Here is a 20,585-nt window from a genome sequence, read left to right as displayed (position 1 = left end):
ATGCCATCTCTATGGCACTTCACTCTGCCCTGTCCCACCTTAACAATAGCAACACCTATGTAAGAATGCTGTTCATTGACTTCAGCTCAGCGTTCAACACCATCATCCCCTCCAAACTGATCACCAAACTCAGTGAACTGGGCATCAATACCTCCCTCTGTAACTGGATTCGGGACTACTTGTATTGCATTCATTGTGTCTACACTTGAGATAAATAAGTTTGGTTTTTCTTTTATCACATACACATATATTGGTAGATGTTTTTTCTTTACCTTGACATGTTTCCACGTATACTTCCATCTTCATCAGAAGGTCACACGATGGAGTAGTGTGACGCGTTTTTATCAGCTGATGTTGTTACGGAGGTGTGATCCACCTGTCAGTTTTTTGACAGGTGGACCACACCTCCTGTTGTCAGTCAGCCGCCCCCCAGGACGGCACTCCAGGTATGGGAGAGCATATATGCTCCCTCATCTCTGTTCATCGTCTTTGGGCTCCGCTTTCTTATTTCAATCGCCTCCTTTATCCAGCGGTGGTATCGGTTATTCTCTTGCTTAATGACTCTGGCTGCAGGAGGTGTGGTCCACCTGTGAAAAAACTGACAGGTGGATCACACCTCCGTAACAACATCAGCTAATAAAAACGCGTCACACTACTCCACCGTGTGACCTTCTGATGAAGACGGAAGTATACGTCGAAACATGTCAAGGTAAAGAAAAAACATCTACCAATATATGTGTCTGTGACACAAACTTATGGATTCTGGACTTCCTAACCAACAGACCTCAGTCTGTTAGGTTAGATAATCGCACCTCCTCAACCATCGAACACCAGAGTACCACAGGGATGTGTGCTGAGCCCTCTCCTCTACTCCCTCTTCACCTACGACTGCACACCTGTACATGGCTAACACCATTGTCAAGTTTGCAGATGACACTACGGTGATTGGGCTCATCAGCAATAACGATGAGACGGCCTACAGGTCCAGCACCTAACATCGTGGTGCACTGATAACAACCTGGCTCTCAACACCAAGAAGACCAAAGAGCTCATTGTGGACTTCAGGAACTCTAAAGCTAGCACACACACCCATTCTCATCAACAGGACTGAGGTGGAGCATGTCACCAGCTTCAAGTTTCTGGGTGTCCACATCTCTGAGGACCTCTCTTGGACCCTCAATACCTCTAACCTGATCAAAAAGGCTCACCAGCGTCTCTTCTTTCTGAGGTCCATCTGTCTCCTCAGATCCTGGAGAACGTCTACCGCTGCAACATCAAGAGCATCCTCACCAACTGTGTCACAGTTTGGTATGGCAACTGCTCTGCCCACGACCGGAAAGCACTGCAGAGGGTGGTGAAAAATGCCCAAAACATTTCCTCACTCCCCTCCATCGAGGTCATCCAGGGCAAGCGATGCTTGCGTAAGGCGCGCATCATCAAAGACTGTTCTCACCCCAACCACAGACTGTTCTCCGGAAGGCGTTACAGGTCTCTCCGCATCCGAACCAGCAGGTTCAGAGGAAGCTTCTTTCCTGCGGCTGTCACCCTACTAAACTCTAGCTCTGCATCCCGGTGACATCCAACAAACTAAGCCCCCATCACCCCCTGCCCCGCCTGATGCCTCCTTGCCTGTGCCTGTTGAGGTGTCCACGACCATGGCAACCTTGACAGGGACAACAAGGAGGCGGACATCCCCTAGCCCACCCCCCCCCCCCCCCCCCCCCAACAACTGCACTACTCTATCCCACCCATCTATCCCATCCATCTATTTATTTACAAATGTACATACTGTAATTACACTTATACTGTACATAGCCATATTCTACTGCTTTTCATCATGCACATACACTTATTATTAATACTATTGTAATGTTACTGTTTCTGCACTACAATGGTACTGTTACCACACTGCACATAGTTGTACATACTGTACATATCTGTCTATATGGTTCATACTAAATATCCATATTTATTCAGTTTTTCTGTAATATATTCTGTTAATACACTGCATATATCTATATTGTTCTTACTACTACTATAATGGTACCGCCACTACATTGCACATACCTGTACATGTTGTTCATACATTGTTCATATTACAGTACATAGCCAAATTTATTCTGCTCTTATAAGGTAACTGCTAATACACTGCACATATTTATATTTAATTTATGCTACTCTAAACCACATTCTGCAAAACAACTGTATACTACTGTCTACACGGCACTATATTTCTTGTCCTGTCTATGCACCACCTGCCTATACTGTGTATATCACATTGCACTTTTCTGCTTTTTTGCACTTCTGATTAGACGCAAACTGCATTTCGTTGTCTCTGTACTTGTTCTCTGCTCAATGACAATAAAGTTAAATCTAATCTAATTTCATCTAAAAAATAGGGCTGTCAAAATAACTGATTAATTTCGATTAATTAATTTGAGAAAAAATAACTGATTAAAAAAATTAGTGCAGATTAATCGATTCCGTATGACCTTTGACCCCGAGCCGTTCTAGTCAGTAAAAATTAGACTGTAAAATGAAGGAGAGAGAAGAAAACGTGCTGCCTGGATCATTGATTGGAACATTTACATTTTAAAAACGGCCTGATGGTGTTGATAAAAATAAAGTGTTGAAAATAAAGTCCTCTGCAATGTCTGCAGCAAGGAATTTGCATATCACGGGAGTTCATCAACTCTATAGTCGCACATCAATGCAAAGAAATAAGTGTTGACATTGAGGGGAGGGTTAATTTATTTTCATTGTGTCCCCTAGGTTATATCTGTGGCCTGAAATGCCTTGAATGTGAAAAAAAACTTCTTCCCGAAGCACTTTTGAATTGATTTCCTCAGCATATTAGGTCATATCATAGATTATTATGGCAATTATTTGAACAGTGAAAATAATAAAAGAGTTTTTGAACTTTAATGTCACTAATGCTGATTATTCAATGATTCATTTGAATTTATATATTTAAAATACTTTCACAGCAAAAATGATATATGCGATTCATTTAGATTAATTAATCACAGAGTATGTAATTAATTAGATAATTTTTTTTAATCGATTGACAGCCCTACTAAAAAATGATCTGCCTCTGCTTTGCCTCTTTACGGATCATGCTATGAATAGCAGCAGCAATGTCTGCATAAGTTGAGACATTGTTATTGACCTTCTGGACCAGAGACATTCCATCAATGATTGTTGCTGTATTATATTCATCTGGAAGATTATCTGATAGTGATGCAAGTTTCTGCAAATGCTTTGCAAGTGCTGCTTTAGAGGTTTTCCTTGGGGTCCCCTCAGGTGTCGCCAATGACCATGGTTAAGGTCCAAGAAGGTGACAAAAGACTTCTCTCATGTCCAGTCTTTAACATGATGGTCTTGCCATGTGCCTGTGTTTTCTTTTTTGACTCATGCTCGTAAATGTCTTTAATTTTTGCTTTGTCAATGTATCATGGAATTTGTGCTTAGGTGTATCTGACTCCAGCCTCTATGTCATGATCTTTGCCTGTATGAGCCTGAATCAGATCATCCCTAACCTCTTGTGTTGCTTTGCCTGCTGTAGATATGCAAACGAACTCATGTTCCTCTGAAAATGGATTGATCCAATTTCAGTTTCTGTCTCATCAGATCTAACTGTGTAGAATTTTTAAAACTGTTGTAAATGTATGTACTTGTAGATCAAGTCTTGGAAAATAGTTATTATTTCTTTTCAATGGAAATTATTTTAACATCAGATGAAAGACAATTTTAAGTATGATAATAATAATAATAATAATAATTGTACATAATGATAACAATGTGTAAAGTATGCATATTTTCACCAACCAGTTCATCTACATCTCATTCCCACATTCTTACTAGTCAAAAGTACAACTGAAATGTATAATGTAGATCATTTTAGCACCTGTGATGCAATTACCATAATTTCCCAACTATTAGCTGCAGCTTATACATTGATTTTGCTAAATTTCTTCAGCTATGGGGTTAATACACGGGGGCAGTTAATATGGTATATGGTTTTGTTTCTTTTAACTTGCATAAAACACTGTCCTGTGGCTTATACACAATACGGCTAATACACAGGAAATGACTGTATGTATTTCATGTGCCCTGGACATTATAAAATTATAATATTTATGTTAAGCTGGGTACATGTGGTGATGTGAACAATTTTCATATGGTATTCCTTGAATGTAAAGGTAATATGTGATTGGTAATCATGATGTTTTGATCTCTTGGAATATCTCTTATGGGTAGTTTCAATAAAATACTAATTTACTGAATTTTGAGGTGTTTCCGAATAGTACATTTACAAATAGTAAATAGCATAGCAATGCAGACCTATGTAATCATTTATATTTCAAGTCTCTGCTGGGAGGTAGGAAGGTATAAATGCATTGATTAATGAGGTAGTGGGCATTTCAATTAGTGCTGCAACATGTTGTGTCTCTGAAAACGTAGATTTGCTCATTATTACACATAAATCTTGAATTTTATCAACCAAAATGAAGGGCAAAATCACATAATGATTCAAAATATGTATGCCAACATCAAACACCACATATGCATCAGTAATAATGAGGTTTGGATTATTTTCTGGGCTCTTATGAGTGGTTTAACAAAAAAAAGCCAATAGGCGGAATTAACTTTTTTCAAATCAGAGGTCAACTTTGAAGGCCTGTACAGCCACAAAGCTACAAGATCCAACTTGCTATCATACCATTTTATACTCCAGAGATATGTAGCTTTCAGAAAAATATAGTGAGAATTTGCCCCCCCAAGTGGTAGTGACACGCCCCTTTTTGGGCCTGTGGCTCATGGACTATTATGCTATTTCAAACTGTGAAAAAAGTTAACGATAAAGCACATGGATTCTTTTACAAGCTAGCGAAATGGTTAGCATAAGTTCAATGTTGCAAGGTTGGTTTTCTGCCTGGGGACACTAGGGGCAGCGGGGAAAGTCACCATTTTCACCGGAACAGGTCATTTAACCATCCAAATGATTTCTAAACGGATTTATTACGTTGAAATAGTTGCCAAGTTCCCCTTTAATTTAAAAAATTAGGAAAAATCAAACCTTTAAGGACATCAATTCTTTTTTAATGTATCATTTATCGTAAATAAATAAATGTTATTATATAAATAAATGTCTTAACTTATGTACAGCACTGTACATTCTAAATAGTAATAGTTTGTACAGTGGTCTGTGATTAAGCTTTATTTTTTGTAATTAATTGTACATTATATTTTTCTGTTGTGTGTGTGTTGTGCCATTTCATTTTTGTTTCCTTTCAATTTTTAATAATAATGTAAGTAATAATTACTAATCATGTAAATGAAAAAGGTGAAAGAATGAAATTATCCTCTGACATTGTCTTTCTTCAAGAGCTCCATTTTAAAACAGGCCAGATAGAGTATCTTAAGAGGCACTGGGTTGGGGAAGCCTTTGAAGCAACACTTACATCCAGGAGCAGAGGGGTAGGCATTTTAATAAATAAAAGGCTATCTTTTAAATTAATCTCACAACATCCAGATAAATATTGCCGATACTTAGTAGTTAGGTGTGAATTGTTTGGAGAGATTTATACTCTTATCAATATATATAAACCTCCTATATCTGATATGTCTTTTATGAGCCTTGGATAGTGCACCAACCGGGGTTATTATATTCGGAGGAGATCTGAACAATATCTTTAGCTCAAAGGACAGTTCAACAACAACTAGAAAGGTACAACCACCAAATAAACTCCTTAATTTTTTATCTATTAATGACCTTCAGGACGTATGGAGGACATTACATCCTAATACAATAGATTACACACACTTCTCACATGCACAAAATAGCTATAGTCGAATTGATTATTTGTTTATTTCGGGGACTGAATTAGACAGAGTGGTAACAAGTAAAATCCATGATATTGTAATATCTGATCATGCTATAGTGACATGTGTGCTGTCCCCAAAAGAAAACATAATGTCTCACAGGATCTGGAGAATGAACAGGAAGTATTTAATGGACACTGACTTTCTGAAATATGTCAATAACCACATAGATCTATTTATAGAAACGAATGTAAAAAGTGGGGATCCCCAGGATATACCGGGTATCAACATAGTTTGGGATACTTTTAAGGCATACCTAAGAGGAGTTATGATCGGATATGCGTCAAAAAAGAAAGCAGAATTTGATAAGGAATTAGATAAAGTGAGAGAAGAGATTAAATTACTCCAGAGAGCACATAAGACCCAAACAAATAGTAAAATTGATAAAGAACTACATGAAGCTAAATTAAAACTAGACAGCCTATTAATTAAGAAAGCAGAAGACTTCAAGTTTAATTCTAAAAAAAAATATTATATAGCTGCCAACAAATCAGGCAAACATTTGACCTCTTTAATAAAGAAAGTTTTAAAAAGACAGCCTATAGTTCTAAGAGTTGAAACCTCAAACAAAGCACACACGAGTAATCAGGCCATAAATAATGAATTTAGATTATTTTATGAAAAATTATATACGTCAGAAATAAAAGACCAGGACTCTCTTCCTTTTTTAAATTCAATAAACCTCAAACGTCTTTCTCCTGAGCAAATCGAAGATCTTAACAAGGATATAACCAACATAGAAATACAATCTGCCTTAAAAAACTTTTCACTTAAAAAAGCTGGGAATGGATGGCTTTCCTATAGAATTTTATACCACATTCTGGCCTAAATTTCATTCTTTATTCACAGAAGTAGTTATCGCAGTGCAAAAAAACAATATCCTCCCTGAAACAATGTTCCAAGCGATTATATCGGTCATACCAAAACCGGGTAAGACCTGCGAAACACCATCTGATTATAGGCCAAAAAGCTTAATAAACTGTGACAAGAAGATCATTACTAAAATCTTGAATAATAGACTGGTACAGATTCTACCAAGCTTAATCCATTATGACCAAGCTGGTTTTATACAGCATAGGGATTTAAGAACAAATACCAGAACATGCATCTCCCTCACTCAATATGCAAAGAAACACAAAATAGATTTAACATTAATGGCAGTTGACGCGGAAAAGGCCTTTGATAGACTAGAATGGTCTTACTTGTTTAAGGTGTTGGAGGTATATAGACCCTTTCATGGAATTTTCATTATCAGCATCATAGTTGGCCCCACAAGACTTCCTTTTTAACATTCCATATGTTATCTTAATGCAGAGGAAGTAGATTGGGGCCCAAATAGAATGTTCAAGCATTGTTTTTGTTTACCTTGTTGAAAGGGTCCATAACTTTCCAGTAAATTTCAGGAATATGATTAGAACCCTGTACAGGTCTCCTAAAGCATATGTACATACAAATGGAATTCTATCAGAACCTTTTTCATTAACTAGAGGCACTGCCCAAGGATGTCCTCTCTCACCATCATTGTTCGCATTGGCAATTGAACCTTTGGCTCAAAAAATTAGAGAGACAAAAGAGATAAGAGGTATTGAGATTGGTAAAAAACAGTTTAAGCTAAGCTTATTTGCGGATGATCTATTACTATATTTAAGCAATGCAATCACCTCAGTTCCACACGTAATGAAAATAATTACAAACTTTTCAGGGATCTCAGGTTATAAAATGAACATGGCAAAAACTGAGCTGTTGGCAATAGACTCTTCCAAAAAGGACTTGGAAAAATTCACACAATTTCGGATACAGAAAAAAAATATAAAATATCTTGGAACTTATAATAGCCATGACAAGACCCAACTGTATAAAGATAACTATCTTCCACTTGTGAAAGACTTTAAGAAAGATGTTAGGAAGTGGCAAGATTTAAAGATTAATTTAATAGGAAGAATAAACCTCTTCAAGATGATGTGGCTACCGATATTCTTATTTAAATTCCAAAATATTCCTATAACACCTCCTAAAACCTTTTTTAAAGAGGTAAATTCGATAATTTCTTCGTTCATTTGGTCAAATAAGGCATGTAGATTAAAAAGGAAAGTTTTGTATCACCCAAGAGCAGAAGGGGGTCTTAATCTCCCTAACTTAGAGTTTTATCATGTAGCAGCTCAGACATTTTATATTGATCGTATAATAAATAAAACAAATGAAGATCCATGGGTAGACATAGAAAACAATCAAGTACAATGCAACAGTTTACTGTTAGCACTTTTTTCCAAAGACAACATTAAATCAACAAACTTTGTTATTAATAGTACATTAAAGGCATGGAATAAAATAAAATCATCCATCAAGAAATAGGGCTTCCCAGGCACATACAAATATGGAACAACCCATACAGAGCACCCAGTTATACTGGGAAACATGGATAAAAGCTGGAAAGCAGTTGTCAGATGTTACAAATTACGACTCTGTTGCACCATTCAGTGAATTAAAAAGCAAATTTAACCTAAAAGACACAGAAATATTTAGGTACATGCAACTGAAGAACTGGATGACTAGGAATTTCGACTTGGGAAAGGAAATCAGCCCTGAATGGCTGAGATGGGTGGAGGGAGGGTGGGCGGGGGGAAGGGAGGTGGGTTGGTAGGGGTGGGTCGGCATAATCAATAATAAAAAGTATTGAAGGAAGCATATTGTGTAAAAGTAGAGATGAAATACTGATTTGATTAAATTCTGAAACTGTTCTTTTTTTTCCATTGAGTTTGTTTTAACCTTATTTTATGTACTTCCTGGTACCTAATTATGATGACTCACAGAAATTAAAAATAAAAAAAATTCTAGAAAAAAAAGAAAAAGGTGAAAGAAAAACATGAATATTCCTGTTCAAGCACTGCAATAATCATGCTTTGTAAATGCTTGTGTTGATGGTTATGTCATAATTTGTAACTCAATCTGTACATTTCTTTCGACAAAATCCACCAGAAGTCACCACTTCCTACGATCAACAGCACCGCTGCTGTAAAAATTTCTAGGGGAAACACTGCACCCCACTTCCCCACTTCCAACATCTATGACAACGTGACAATGTTTATGGAGTAAACTGGATAGACTGGTCTCTTTTGGTCTGGTTTACAAAGCACTGCAAGTCTGTATTACATAAAAAAACACATACTTATGGTAACCTCACTATTGTCATATTCACAGTACTTACCGCACCTCTCCAATCATGGCATGCTTTTCCTGAAGTTTTTTGAGACACTCCTTCAGATGGCCCCCAACCCGAGTGGCATTTCCTCTAAGATCTTCTTTTTCTATGACATCGAGAACAGCCAATCCAACAGCGCAGGACACAGGATTACCACCAAACTGTATAAAATCATATTTAATTTATTCAATAAGATTTTGCAAGATATATGATAAAAATAAAAGACTTTTAATGTATTCCAGTTTGCTACAGTAAACATTTTGAATTCAAGTTAAATGTCCATGTCAGGGAATAGGGAAGCAAAAGCTGAATTAACTGTATTGAAGTATTCCACTCCATTGTCTGTGAAGGATCTTGCTATATCTTCTGTTGTGGCCACACAAGCCAGTGGATGACCATTGCCCATAGGTTTGCCCATAGTCACAATATCAGGACAGAAATCTTTCCCCTGCAGCTGAAAAGCCCAGAAGTGGCTCCCAACTCGACCAAAGCCAGTCTGGACTTCATCAGCAACGTATACACCACCAGCAGCTCGTACATATCTGTTTGGGGAGATCTATGTTTAAAAGAATAAACTAAAAGAAAACAGAAAATGTAAGAAACAATGGCTACTAAAATTAATCACTTATCCATATATGGTAGGGATAATGCACAGTCCATCATTTAATATCCACCTTATTCATGAAACCCTACTTCATACCTGTCAGCACTCCCATTTTTCCCGGGTTCTCCTGTATTTCATGAAACCCTACTTCATGAAACCCTACTTCCGTTCAGTTTTCATCTTCTGTCCATTCTGTTTACATAATAACTTAGTCTCAGCAAGGTAATATGGTGGATCTTCATGATATAAAGGGATGTAATCATGGGTTTCATAAGTGTTAATATTATTGCATGGGTTTTCATGTTTTAGAAGAATATAGTCATGAGTGCCATAACTTTTCATGTCACTGCATTTGCTGTGAGCAGTGTGAGGTCATTGTATCCTGTGTAGGCCAGATCAACTGTCAGAGGAGTGGGGTGAGGGTAAAAGTAATTGTGCCTCATGAGCTAGGGCCTGTCCAGCTAGGAAGAGAATCAGATAAGAAGGCCTTAACTCACCAAACTTGAAGGAACCAGGAAAATTTAGGGTTATACTATTTTACGTATGTTACCTATGCATTACATAGGTTTGCATATAGTTTTATGCATGATGGGAAGATGGTTTCCACCAATGTAAGCGACCCTGCGTGGTACTGATTGGCGAAGGGTGTTGTTGGAGATGACGTGAGAGGGTAGCACGTCTCAAGGGCAGAGGAGTATAAAATATAGTGTATAGCCCTCTGTAGGCAGATCTCGTCGGGGGCCTATTGCTATATCTCCTCCCTATTGCTTTGATGGTTGGTCTGGACTTTGGTTGGGCTGTACTATCATTGCAATACGGTGAATAAAGATCAACAGTCTTCAGAAAATCTTCCGTCTACATTGTCTCCTTCGGACGCCTTGTTCCAGAGTGCTAAATTACTATGTCATGTGGTAATTGTTAATTGGAAAATTGGATTTGGAAGTGGACATTTTCCACGACAGTAATTAGAATATTCTATACTTATTTCGAAATGTTGACAATTTGGCACTCAATATGGATATTCTAAGTAATATATGACTGACAGAAAAAAATACAAAGTTTTCTTTTACATTAATTAGTTTCTCACTATTACACTGACAGGCAGGGGATCTGTGTTATGTGGCTAAGCTGTTACTTACACAGTAGATCACATTTAACCTGTTGAGGAGTGAATTCTTTAAGACAATGCCGTTTCCCAGAGAGTGAATTATTTTCCTGGCTCCTTCTAGAATTCTATGCGAACATTTTATAGTTCCAGTGTTCTTACATTTTTTTAATGGCAGAAAAGTCCCTGAGGGTAATAGTTGCATCATAGTACAGATTTTTTTTAAAATTTGTGACCATATTCCTCAACAGGTTAAACAGCTATAACGTACATTCAAAAACAATTGTCAGGTAGAAACTATGCCACATGTCTACACGTAATGCTATTGATGCCACTTCAAAAGAGATTAGTTAGAGAGTAGTTTCAAAAGAGAAACTACTGTCATGAAAAGGATAGTTCAAACTTTGGTTCCAAGTTCTGGTCTGTTCTGTTAAATGAAGAGAATGCTTGCAGAATGATATTGACATTATTTTTCTCAGCGGTCATTCAGAAATATTGGACCTTTAAACTCTAGGATGGCCCATCCCATTTCAACGGAAATGTATACTCACTCTGCCACCTTTGTGCAGTATCCATGAGGTAAAAGGATCTGACCTCCAACACTAGGCAAGGACTCTGCAAAAAATGCAGCAATCTGTTCAAAATAATAAGTTGACAAGTTTGTTAAGAAAAAACAAAAATCAAAACAAAAATGCTGGTCATAAATATGTGGAATATATTTGAGTTCATACTTTACGGCCTTTGCCTTGTACTTGATCGACCAAACTTTTCACAGAGTCTGCATAAGCCTGAGCTGGGTTAGGATGATTCTCCCTGTACATACCCCTGTAGGTATCTGGAAGAGGTGCCTGCATAAATCAATGCACATTTAGCAGAAGTAGTGGTACTCTGGGGAATATTTTCTTAATACCTGTTACAGTGGTACGTACCACATGCACCCATTCTTTTTGGCCTCCCAGCTTTTGAAATTTGTATGGGCTAATGTCAATAAGCGAAGTGAGGTGACCATGGTAGGCACTGAAGAGAAGTGGTAAAACAGTTTGTTGATCTTAGTTTTGAAGAACTTCATTGCAAAATGTTTGATATTAAAAAAAAAAAGCTCTTACTGTTCAAGCACAATTACATCTTCATTCTGGGTATACTGTCGGGCAAGTCGAAGTGCAAGATCATTTGCTTCAGAGCTAAGGTTAAAGGATGTAATGTCATGTTACACACAAGCTACAGTTGTGTTCAAAATAATAGCAATCCAACATCACTAACCTCATTAATCAAATTTTTTGGTAGAAGTGATATTTCTACATGTCAAATAATTTACTAGTAAGTGTTGAGTCATAGAAAACCAACAGACCCAACAGTCATTGACATGCATGCTGCCCATTCTGTGTACCGTATTTTCCAGACTATAAGTCGCTCCGGAGTATAAGTCACATCAGTCAAAAAATGCGTCACGAAGAGGAAAAAACATATTTAAGTCGCACCGGACTATAAGTCGCATTTAGAAATTTATTTCACAAAATCGAAGACCAAGAACAGACAGACTATGTAACTGGACACATAGGCCTAGAGGCCAAAAATATTGAGAATTCTACCAGGAAGGTTAAGGAAGACGAAGGAGTGAATGGTGGCAAGCTGAAGCAAGCCAGGCGATGAAGGCCCGACGGTAATTGTAAAGCAATTTACAAAAGATTCACCGAACAAACGCTAAAGCAATTTAGAAAAGATTAAAAAATGCTGATGTGGTATGATGTGATGAAAATTTAGCAAAAAATTTGGAGAATGCAATGCAATCAAGCATTTTGCGCAATATATAGGCACAAGCTGGCAGCAGAGCAAATGCTTGGCAGGCTACCTCCGAGAGAGCAAGAGAGAGAAAAACATGTGCGTTTAAAAGAACGTGCAAACTTTCAACGCTTTACTAAGCAAGCTACCCTTATTTTAGAGACTGCCTTTCTTAGCCAGTATGGACATTTAATCTGGAAAGGCAAGTTATTCAACTACCACACAGAATAGGGTGACCAGACGTCCCGGTTTTGAGTTGCGTGTCCCGAGTCCATGCTAAAATGTCCCGGTTTACAACAACCACTATTAAAGTTTGGTCTTATTATAACCCGATCAGTAACTAAACCCATGTAGAATGACTATAGCCTGAAGCGTCCGGCATATAATTTCAATAATGTGTGCGAGCGTGTGTCAGTCAATAGTAACAGTTTGCAGTCTTTACAGCCCACCTTACAGTGTATGTCTGTAAACATTATTGCAATGCCTTGTCATATATGACTCGTTTTAACGGTTAGGACAATGCAGAAGATAAAGTCATTCTCAAAATAACCTGTGTAACGGAGCAAAAAGAGTTGCTAGTTAAATTATATTAAAAAAAACTACGCCATCTAGCGGCAAGTTGATTTAATGTGACAGTGGGATTCGCGTTGTGTTTACCCAGACTGGAGATTAAGAGATACTGGGTAACTCAATTTGGGAGGTCTGGGATAAACAATGTTTTCTTGTAATTCTAAGTACATATGTCTCGTATTCTGTCATGCAATGTACTTATAATGATTTCAGTTAACTTTTGAGCTTAGTTGATGATTTATGTGTCTTGTAAAGTCATGTTTTAGAGATTTGCAACAAAGCATATTTTCACGTGAACTAGCGTGCTATTGTCACTTGCTTTACATGTTATTTAGATTGTTGTCCCGAGATCTATTTGCTGAACCCACAATTCCACCCTGTTATACTTTGTTCCAGGTAAATATTCTTATGCTGTGTAAATGGTTTTATCGTCATGTTACTCTCTATGTGCAAGCGGCCTTATACATTAGCTTTATATATACATTAGCTTTATATTTTTATTATATACAACAGACAGACTGAGGAAGTCATTTGTCCCCAGGGCCATTGAACTGTTCAATGCTTCACTAAAGGGAAGAGGAGAGATAAGACTTCTCTGCTTAGTCTGTCTGCCTCTCCATGTTTGAGTACTGACTGCCCACTACTGCTTTACTACTTTTTTACTAATGTCCACAGCCTAATGTTTTTAATACTGTTTTCCTGCTACACTGTTTTTCATGCTATATTAGCACACATGATCAATGGCTTCTGCTACAATTATACTGAATGGCTGTAACCCTATTACCTCAACCTGTTCTTGTACTGACATCGTTTTTTATATTACCTTGTCTACATTATACTTTGCTCTCCTATTTGTCCATATTATTTATGCTGGTCTCTAGACCTTATTATTATTGCACTGTTGGCTGTGAGTTTTTTTTTTTTTTTCAAATGTTTTCATGCATGTCTGGATAACGGGTGAGGAATGCTTAGGAGACAGACTATCGTAAATCCTCAAATTATGGCTGAGGCTGTGCACAGTGTTACTTAGGCTGTGCAAAGCACAGCACCTTTATTTGGGGTAGGCTTGTATTTGAGGCAAGCCTTTATTTCTTACATGGTGTGTTTCATTGTGAGACATGTTTAGTTTGGAGCGGCATACTGATATCAAAAGCAGATGATGTTCGGTTTGGTTTGAGATTTAATTTACGTTTGGACTGTTTGATTATATTGCTAAATGTTGGGACTGGTTTCGCCACTGAAACCTGTGGGGTATTTGATGGTTCACTATTAAGTTTCATGTAGTTGAAAGAGTGTCGGGATCCGCTTTCATTCATTCATTATTGCGTAGTGTGACAATGGGCTCTGTCGCGGAAAACAGCAGCCTTCCCTCATAACAAAACAATACACTTGCCCTCTGTTTTATGGTAGCCGCGGCAGTGAGTGCACGCACCGTTAGCGGCTAACCGTGCCCCCTCATCAAACACGCACACATAACCATGCCACACAATACCCCCTAATGTCTTCCTCACTCCGTGAAATAAGGCAATAAGTAGTTTAATCAAGCTGTACTTTATTATACATAGATGCATGAAATACATACAGGTGTTATGTCGGTACTTAGCGTTGTATCGTAGCTTGGCAGGCACTGGTATTGTCCTCTGTGTTTGTTTGTACTTACGTGTTTTCACTTCCGGGTATGGGTGCTGCTCTGGGACAAACCAGACTGGAGGCACAGAGACCGTTTTAAAGAATTTGTCCCGCGAAATAGGGAAGTGGGGTGAGCTCATGGGGAGGGGGAGATAACAGGGTTGATAAGCCGACTCAAAGCATATGGTAAACAGGAAGATGTGAACTGTATTTATTTATGATGCATTTGCTAAAGAACCTACTTTTCATGTTGTGTGATTGCTATTTCAAATCATATGTTTAATTTTATCCTGTAACTGAATGTTATGAAGTATGTGACAACCCTGCATGTTTTGGTTGGGACCATGGGGGCAGGGTTACAGGGTTAAAAGCAGGCTGGGTAGGCCTGATGGAAGAGAGTGGACGTTGAGACCTAAGAGAAGTAGGTACAACTGAGTTGGTGACTGTGAAGGGAAAATACTGCAGCTAATTTTTGTATTATAGTTTTTTTGTTTTTGGTCAATTTGAATATTATTCTGCATGTGGATATTGAGGACTATTCTCACCTTAACGGTGGCACTGTTTTGCATGGGCTAAAATAAAAAAAAAACCTTTGCACTTAAGTGCTATTGTGGTTGAGCCATCATTTTTTTTTGAAAGTTTACTGGACCCGGAAGGAGCCTTCCCGACAGTTGGTGGCAGCGGTGGGATGGCCAATCGCAAAGCCCGAACAAAGGCCACTAACAAGGCCAAGAGAAGCCTCAGTTCACAGACGGGTCAAGAGGAAGAGAAAGTAATGGATACCATGGACGAAGATGAGGACAAGGGAAAAAGGGGCCGACCGAAGACCCAACCAGCTCAACCTACAACAACGGGCCAAAATGCTGAATTCCTTGGGCTGATGAGAAGCTTCATGGAGGAACAGCAGAGGCGAGAGGAAGGGTTCCTGAGTGAGCTACGGGAGACTCTACGACCAGACCGAGCACCAGGTGTTGCACCAGAACCTCAGCGGCAGCGGGGACCAGCCATCCAGGGGCTCGGGTTACCAATGGCAGCACCACGGCAATCAGGTGGCGCCATTGGGGGATATGATGATCAACCCACCCGCTCATACCTGTTGCATGAGTCATCGGGGCCCTCTGCTGGTGGCGGCCGAGCTGATGACGAAGACTTTCTGCCATATCAGCCAGAGGTTTTGTCGGGGCCCCGTAATCCACGTCGAGCATCTATGGAGAGGGGGTATATGCGGGACCCAAAGATGCCAGTTTACCAGCAGGGGGAGGACATAGAGAACTACCTCCTCCGCTTTGAACGCATAGCCCGCACCTGGCGGTGGCCAACAGATGAGTGGGCCTGTGCCCTTGCTGACGGGACGAGCCCTGGAAGCCTACTCAGCGATGGAGGAAGATCAGGCAGATTGCTACTATGACCTGAAGGAGGCGCTGTTGCAGAAGTTCGACATCTCTCCTGAGACCTACCGTCAGCGGTTCCGGGAGACGGCCATACCTCTGGGAGAGACACCTACCGAGACTTACCATCGGCTAAAGGGACTCTGCAGACGGTGGATACGGCCAGAGCAGCACAGCAAAGAGGACATCGGAGAAGCCATCATTCTTGAGCAGCTGTTGCAGGTATTTCCTGGAGACATTCGGATGTGGGTGAAAGAGCACGAGCCAGAAGACGGCCAGTCGGCAGCCAAGCTGGCCCAGCAGTACCTCAATGCACGTAAAGGGGCACCACCACGCCACCACTCATCTTTGCCTCGAGGTACCCGTGATTGCAGAGACAAGCACAGCACTGGAGGTAACTCTGGGGGCTGGGAGAGTAGAAGGAGAGAGACGGGCAGAGATCGAGATACATCTGGAACTGGTAAGGGACTAATCTGTTTTTATTGCCAGCAGCCGGGCCACAAAGCATCGGTGTGTCCAGCAAGAAAGCCAAAGCTTAGTGGCTATTGTTATGTACCTAGGGAAGAGGACAAACATCAGAAAGACAATGAGGCTACTGTCTGTTATAATGTCACCGTGAATGGGCAAATTTTGCATGCGCTGTTGGACACTGGGAGTGTAATGTCACTTATTAAGTCATGCTATGTTCCAGAGGGCAGTGTTGTATATAGCCACACCACACCAATACAATGTGTACATGGGGATCAAAAGTGGTATCCTATGGCAGAGGTTACTGTGACTGTGAATGATCAAATGTATCTGTTGAATGTTGGGGTGGTTGCTGATTTGCCAGTAGACATGATACTGGGAAGAGATATGCCTATATTACATGATTTGTTGGTGTTGCCATGTGATTTGACTGAACCTGTTCCCAACCATGTGACGGGTGCCGTGCTTACACGGGCCCAAGCGAAAGCTGGTTTGCAGCCACTCCCAGACTTCTGTGATAGTCTGCTGGATGGTGGAACCAAAGGCCCAAGAAAACCACGCCGCCAACGGCGAGTGGAGAAATACCTAGGGAGACCCCTTGTAGAGCCAGAGGTAACGGACCTTAAAGTACCAAACCTGGAGATACCGGAGGACATAGCAAATCTCCAAGCAGAAGACAAAACATTATTACCATTGTTTGCTAAAATCAAAAGGGCAGGGGAGGTTAGTCCTGTTAACCATTGTGGGGAGGAGCTGAGTATAGAGGGTGGGGTGCTGTACGTAAGGGATGGGGAGAAACAGCGACTGGTAGTACCCAAGAGTTGTAGACTTATGGTGTTAGAGCTGGCACACACCATTCCTTGGGCCGGGCACTTAGCGCATCAGAAAACTTACCAGAGAATCAGCTCACGTTTTTACTGGCCCTCCATGTACACTGACGTCCTGACATTCTGCAACACCTGCCCCACATGCCAACATACTAGTGTTGTCCGTAAATCTGACAGAGCCCCACTGTATCCTCTGCCGGTCATCACAACTCCATTCCAGCGCATTGGCATGGATATTGTGGGCCCCTTGGAGAAGAGTCAGTCAGGGTACCAGTATATACTGGTTATCTGTGACTATGCCACCAGGTATCCGGAGGCCTTCCCCTTGCGCTCCATTACCACACCAAAGATCATTAGCGCACTGGTCCAGCTCTTCTCCCGGGTGGGATTCCCAGAGGAAATCCTCACCGACCAGGGGACAAATTTCACATCGCGCCTAATGAAACAGTTCCATCATCAGCTGGGCATCACTGCTATCCGAACAACACCATATCACCCGCAAACCGATGGTTTGGTAGAACGATTTAATCAAACCCTGAAAAACATGCTGCGCAAATTTGTCAGTGATACTGGGAAAGATTGGGATAAGTGGTTGCCATTTTTACTCTTTGCATATCGGGAGGTGCCACAGGCTTCAACTGGGTTTTCCCCATTTGAGCTGCTGTATGGGTGGTCAGTACAGGGTCCACTGGACCTCTTGAAGAGAAGCTGGGAGACGCCCACCAGCAGCAGTCCAGGTAACATGGGAGTGGTGCAGTATGTTTTGCAGATGCGGGATCGGCTAGAGCAATACCGTGAGGAGGCACAGAATAACCTGAAGAAGGCTCAGCACAATCAGAAACGCTGGTATGACGAACACGCTCGACGTCGAGAGTACCAGCCGGGTCAAAAGGTCCTGTTACTCCTGCCCTCCTCAGCAAGTAAACTGCTAGCGAAATGGCAGGGGCCATATACCATCACCCGGAAGATGGGACCGGTCACTTACGAAATCCTCCATCCTGACCGTGGCAAGCAGAAGCAAACTTACCACGTCAACCTGATCAAGGAATGGAAGGAGCGGCAAGAGAGTCCAGCCAAGGCATTGATGGTGAGGAATGTGGAGGAAGATGAAGGCCCCTGCGACCTGAGCGCCTGGCAAGGCCAGAGTCCTGTGGACCTAGGGCACCTGAACAAGGACCAGCGAGTCGACCTGCAGCAATTGATCTTGAGGTACCCGGGCCTGTTCCAGGAAAGGCCAGGGAAGACAACGGTGCGGCAGCATGTTATACACTTGAAGGAGTCAACACCCATCCGACAAAGACCCTACCGCATTCCTGAGAGGCTGCTCGAGCCGCTGAGGGAGGAGGTGGAGACCATGAAAAAGCTTGGAGTCATTGAGGCATCAAGCAGTGAATGGTGCAGCCCTGTGGTCATTGTGCCCAAAAAAGACGGGACGCTCCGGGTCTGCATGGATTTCCGCAAACTCAACGCCGTATCAAGGTTTGACGCCTATCCCATGCCTAGGATAGATGACCTGATTGAGAGGATTGGCCGTGCCAGGTTTATCACCACCCTAGACCTCTGTAAAGGGTACTGGCAAGTGCCGCTGGAGGAGAAGTCCCGTGAGTACACCGCTTTTCAGACTCCTGTGGGCCTATACCAGTTTACTGTAATGCCCTTTGGACTTCATGGAGCTCCTGCCACCTTCCAGCGGCTAATGGACCGCGTCCTTCAAGGATGTGAGGACTGCTGTGCCGCTTATCTTGACGATGTGGTGATCTATAGCAACACATGGGCCAATCACCTCCAACATCTGCAACGCGTGCTAGGCCAAATCCATGATGCCGGGTTGAGTTTGAACCAGCGGAAGTGCGACTGGGCTAGGAGTGAGGCGCAGTACCTGGGATACCATCTAGGTGGATGCCAGATCCGACCACAGGTAGACAAGCTGGAGGCCATCCGCAACAGTCCTCGGCCTCACACGAACAAACAAGGATTTTGCAACCATAGCAGCCCCCCTCACAGATCTCACGACCAAGGCAGCCAAAAATCCAGTGCAATGGACTAAGGACTGTGAACAAGCATTTGCCACACTGAAGACTCGCTTGTGCTCTTCACCTGTCTTGCAGAGTCCGGATTTCACCAAACGCTTCCTGGTCCAGGTAGATGCCTCTGCTGTTGGCCTCGGAGCTGTGGTGGCACAAGGAGAACCTGGAGAGGAGAGACCTGTGCTGTACCTAAGTCGAAAGATGCTGCCACGGGAAACCAGATATTCGACAATAGAAAAGGAGTGCTTGGCCATGAAATGGGCCCTGGACAGCCTGCGCTATTACCTGCTCGGAAGGGAGTTTGATCTAGACTCAGATCATCGGGCCTTGACCTGGTTCCAGTCAATGAAGGACCGGAATGCTAGGGTGACACGATGGTACTTGGCACTCCAACCGTTTAGGTTCAACATCAGACATAAAGCCGGGAAGCAGAACATTACGGCCGACTACCTTTCCCGATTGCCGATCCTCGCCAATCTGGAAGAGGAGGAGGGAAATGTGACAATGGGCTCTGTCGCGGAAAACGGCAGCCTTCCCTCATAACAAAACAATACACTTGCCCTCTGTTTTATGGTAGCCGTGGCAGTGAGTGCACGCACCGTTAGCGGCTAACCGTGCCCCCTCATCAAACACGCACACATAACCATGCCACACAATACCCCCTAATGTCTTCCTCACTCCGTGAAATAAGGCAATAAGTAGTTTAATCAAGCTGTACTTTATTATACATAAATGCATGAAATACATACAGGTGTTATGTCGGTACTTAGCGTTGTATCGTAGCTTGGCAGGCACTGGTATTGTCCTCTGTGTTTGTTTGTACTTACGTGTTTTCACTTCCGGGTATGGGTGCTGCTCTGGGACAAACCAGACTGGAGGCACAGAGACCGTTTTAAAGAATTTGTCCCGCGAAATAGGGAAGTGGGGTGAGCTCATGGGGAGGGGGAGATAACAGGGTTGATAAGCCGACTCAAAGCATATGGTAAACAGGAAGATGTGAACTGTATTTATTTATGATGCATTTGCTAAAGAACCTACTTTTCATGTTGTGTGATTGCTATTTCAAATCATATGTTTAATTTTATCCTGTAACTGAATGTTAT

General features: G+C 41.3%; 2 protein-coding genes across 5 annotated transcripts in view; one reads left to right on the top strand and one right to left on the bottom strand.

Annotated features, from left to right (window-relative positions):
* phykpl (5-phosphohydroxy-L-lysine phospho-lyase) overlaps positions 1-20,585 on the bottom strand; it is an 88,076-nt gene that overhangs the window by 20,982 nt on the left and 46,509 nt on the right. For 3 of the 4 annotated variants that reach the window (XM_076292628.1, XM_076292629.1, XM_076292630.1), the window contains exons 4-9: positions 11,901-11,975; positions 11,724-11,811; positions 11,526-11,642; positions 11,346-11,428; positions 9,402-9,627; positions 9,092-9,246 (exon numbers count right to left, since the gene is read on the bottom strand). In XM_076292628.1, coding sequence (XP_076148743.1) covers positions 9,092-9,246; positions 9,402-9,627; positions 11,346-11,428; positions 11,526-11,642; positions 11,724-11,811; positions 11,901-11,975 — 744 coding nt within the window. The remainder of the gene's footprint in view (positions 1-9,091; positions 9,247-9,401; positions 9,628-11,345; positions 11,429-11,525; positions 11,643-11,723; positions 11,812-11,900; positions 11,976-20,585) is intronic. The other variant, XR_012988370.1, reaches the window with a different exon arrangement.
* On the top strand, positions 14,176-20,025 carry LOC143133318 (uncharacterized). The gene is made up of 2 exons (XM_076293102.1): positions 14,176-19,373; positions 19,564-20,025. Exons 1-2 carry the CDS (start codon positions 16,095-16,097, stop codon positions 20,023-20,025), a joined length of 3,741 nt encoding a protein of 1,246 aa, XP_076149217.1. The 5' UTR covers positions 14,176-16,094.

Source organism: Alosa pseudoharengus, unplaced genomic scaffold (genome assembly GCF_046254945.1).
Source record: "Alosa pseudoharengus isolate Yale_2024_CS ecotype anadromous, Long Island Sound unplaced genomic scaffold, YU_APseudo_1.1 YU_APseudo_1.1_scf_19, whole genome shotgun sequence".
In the NCBI taxonomy this organism is placed as follows: Eukaryota; Metazoa; Chordata; class Actinopteri; order Clupeiformes; family Clupeidae; genus Alosa; species Alosa pseudoharengus.
Note: the sequence above shows the minus strand (reverse complement) of the source record. Positions and strands in the feature narration are given on the sequence as shown.

What these genes read in the sequence shown, in the direction of transcription:
- LOC143133318 (XM_076293102.1), top strand. Translation starts at nt 16,095, where the DNA reads ATGAGTGGGCCTGTGCCCTTGCTGACGGGACGAGCCCTGGAAGCCTAC. An exon ending in GATGCCAGATCCGACCACAG is followed by an intron (nt 19,374 to 19,563) that starts GTAGACAAGCTG and finishes CCTGTCTTGCAG; the next exon opens with AGTCCGGATTTCACCAAACG.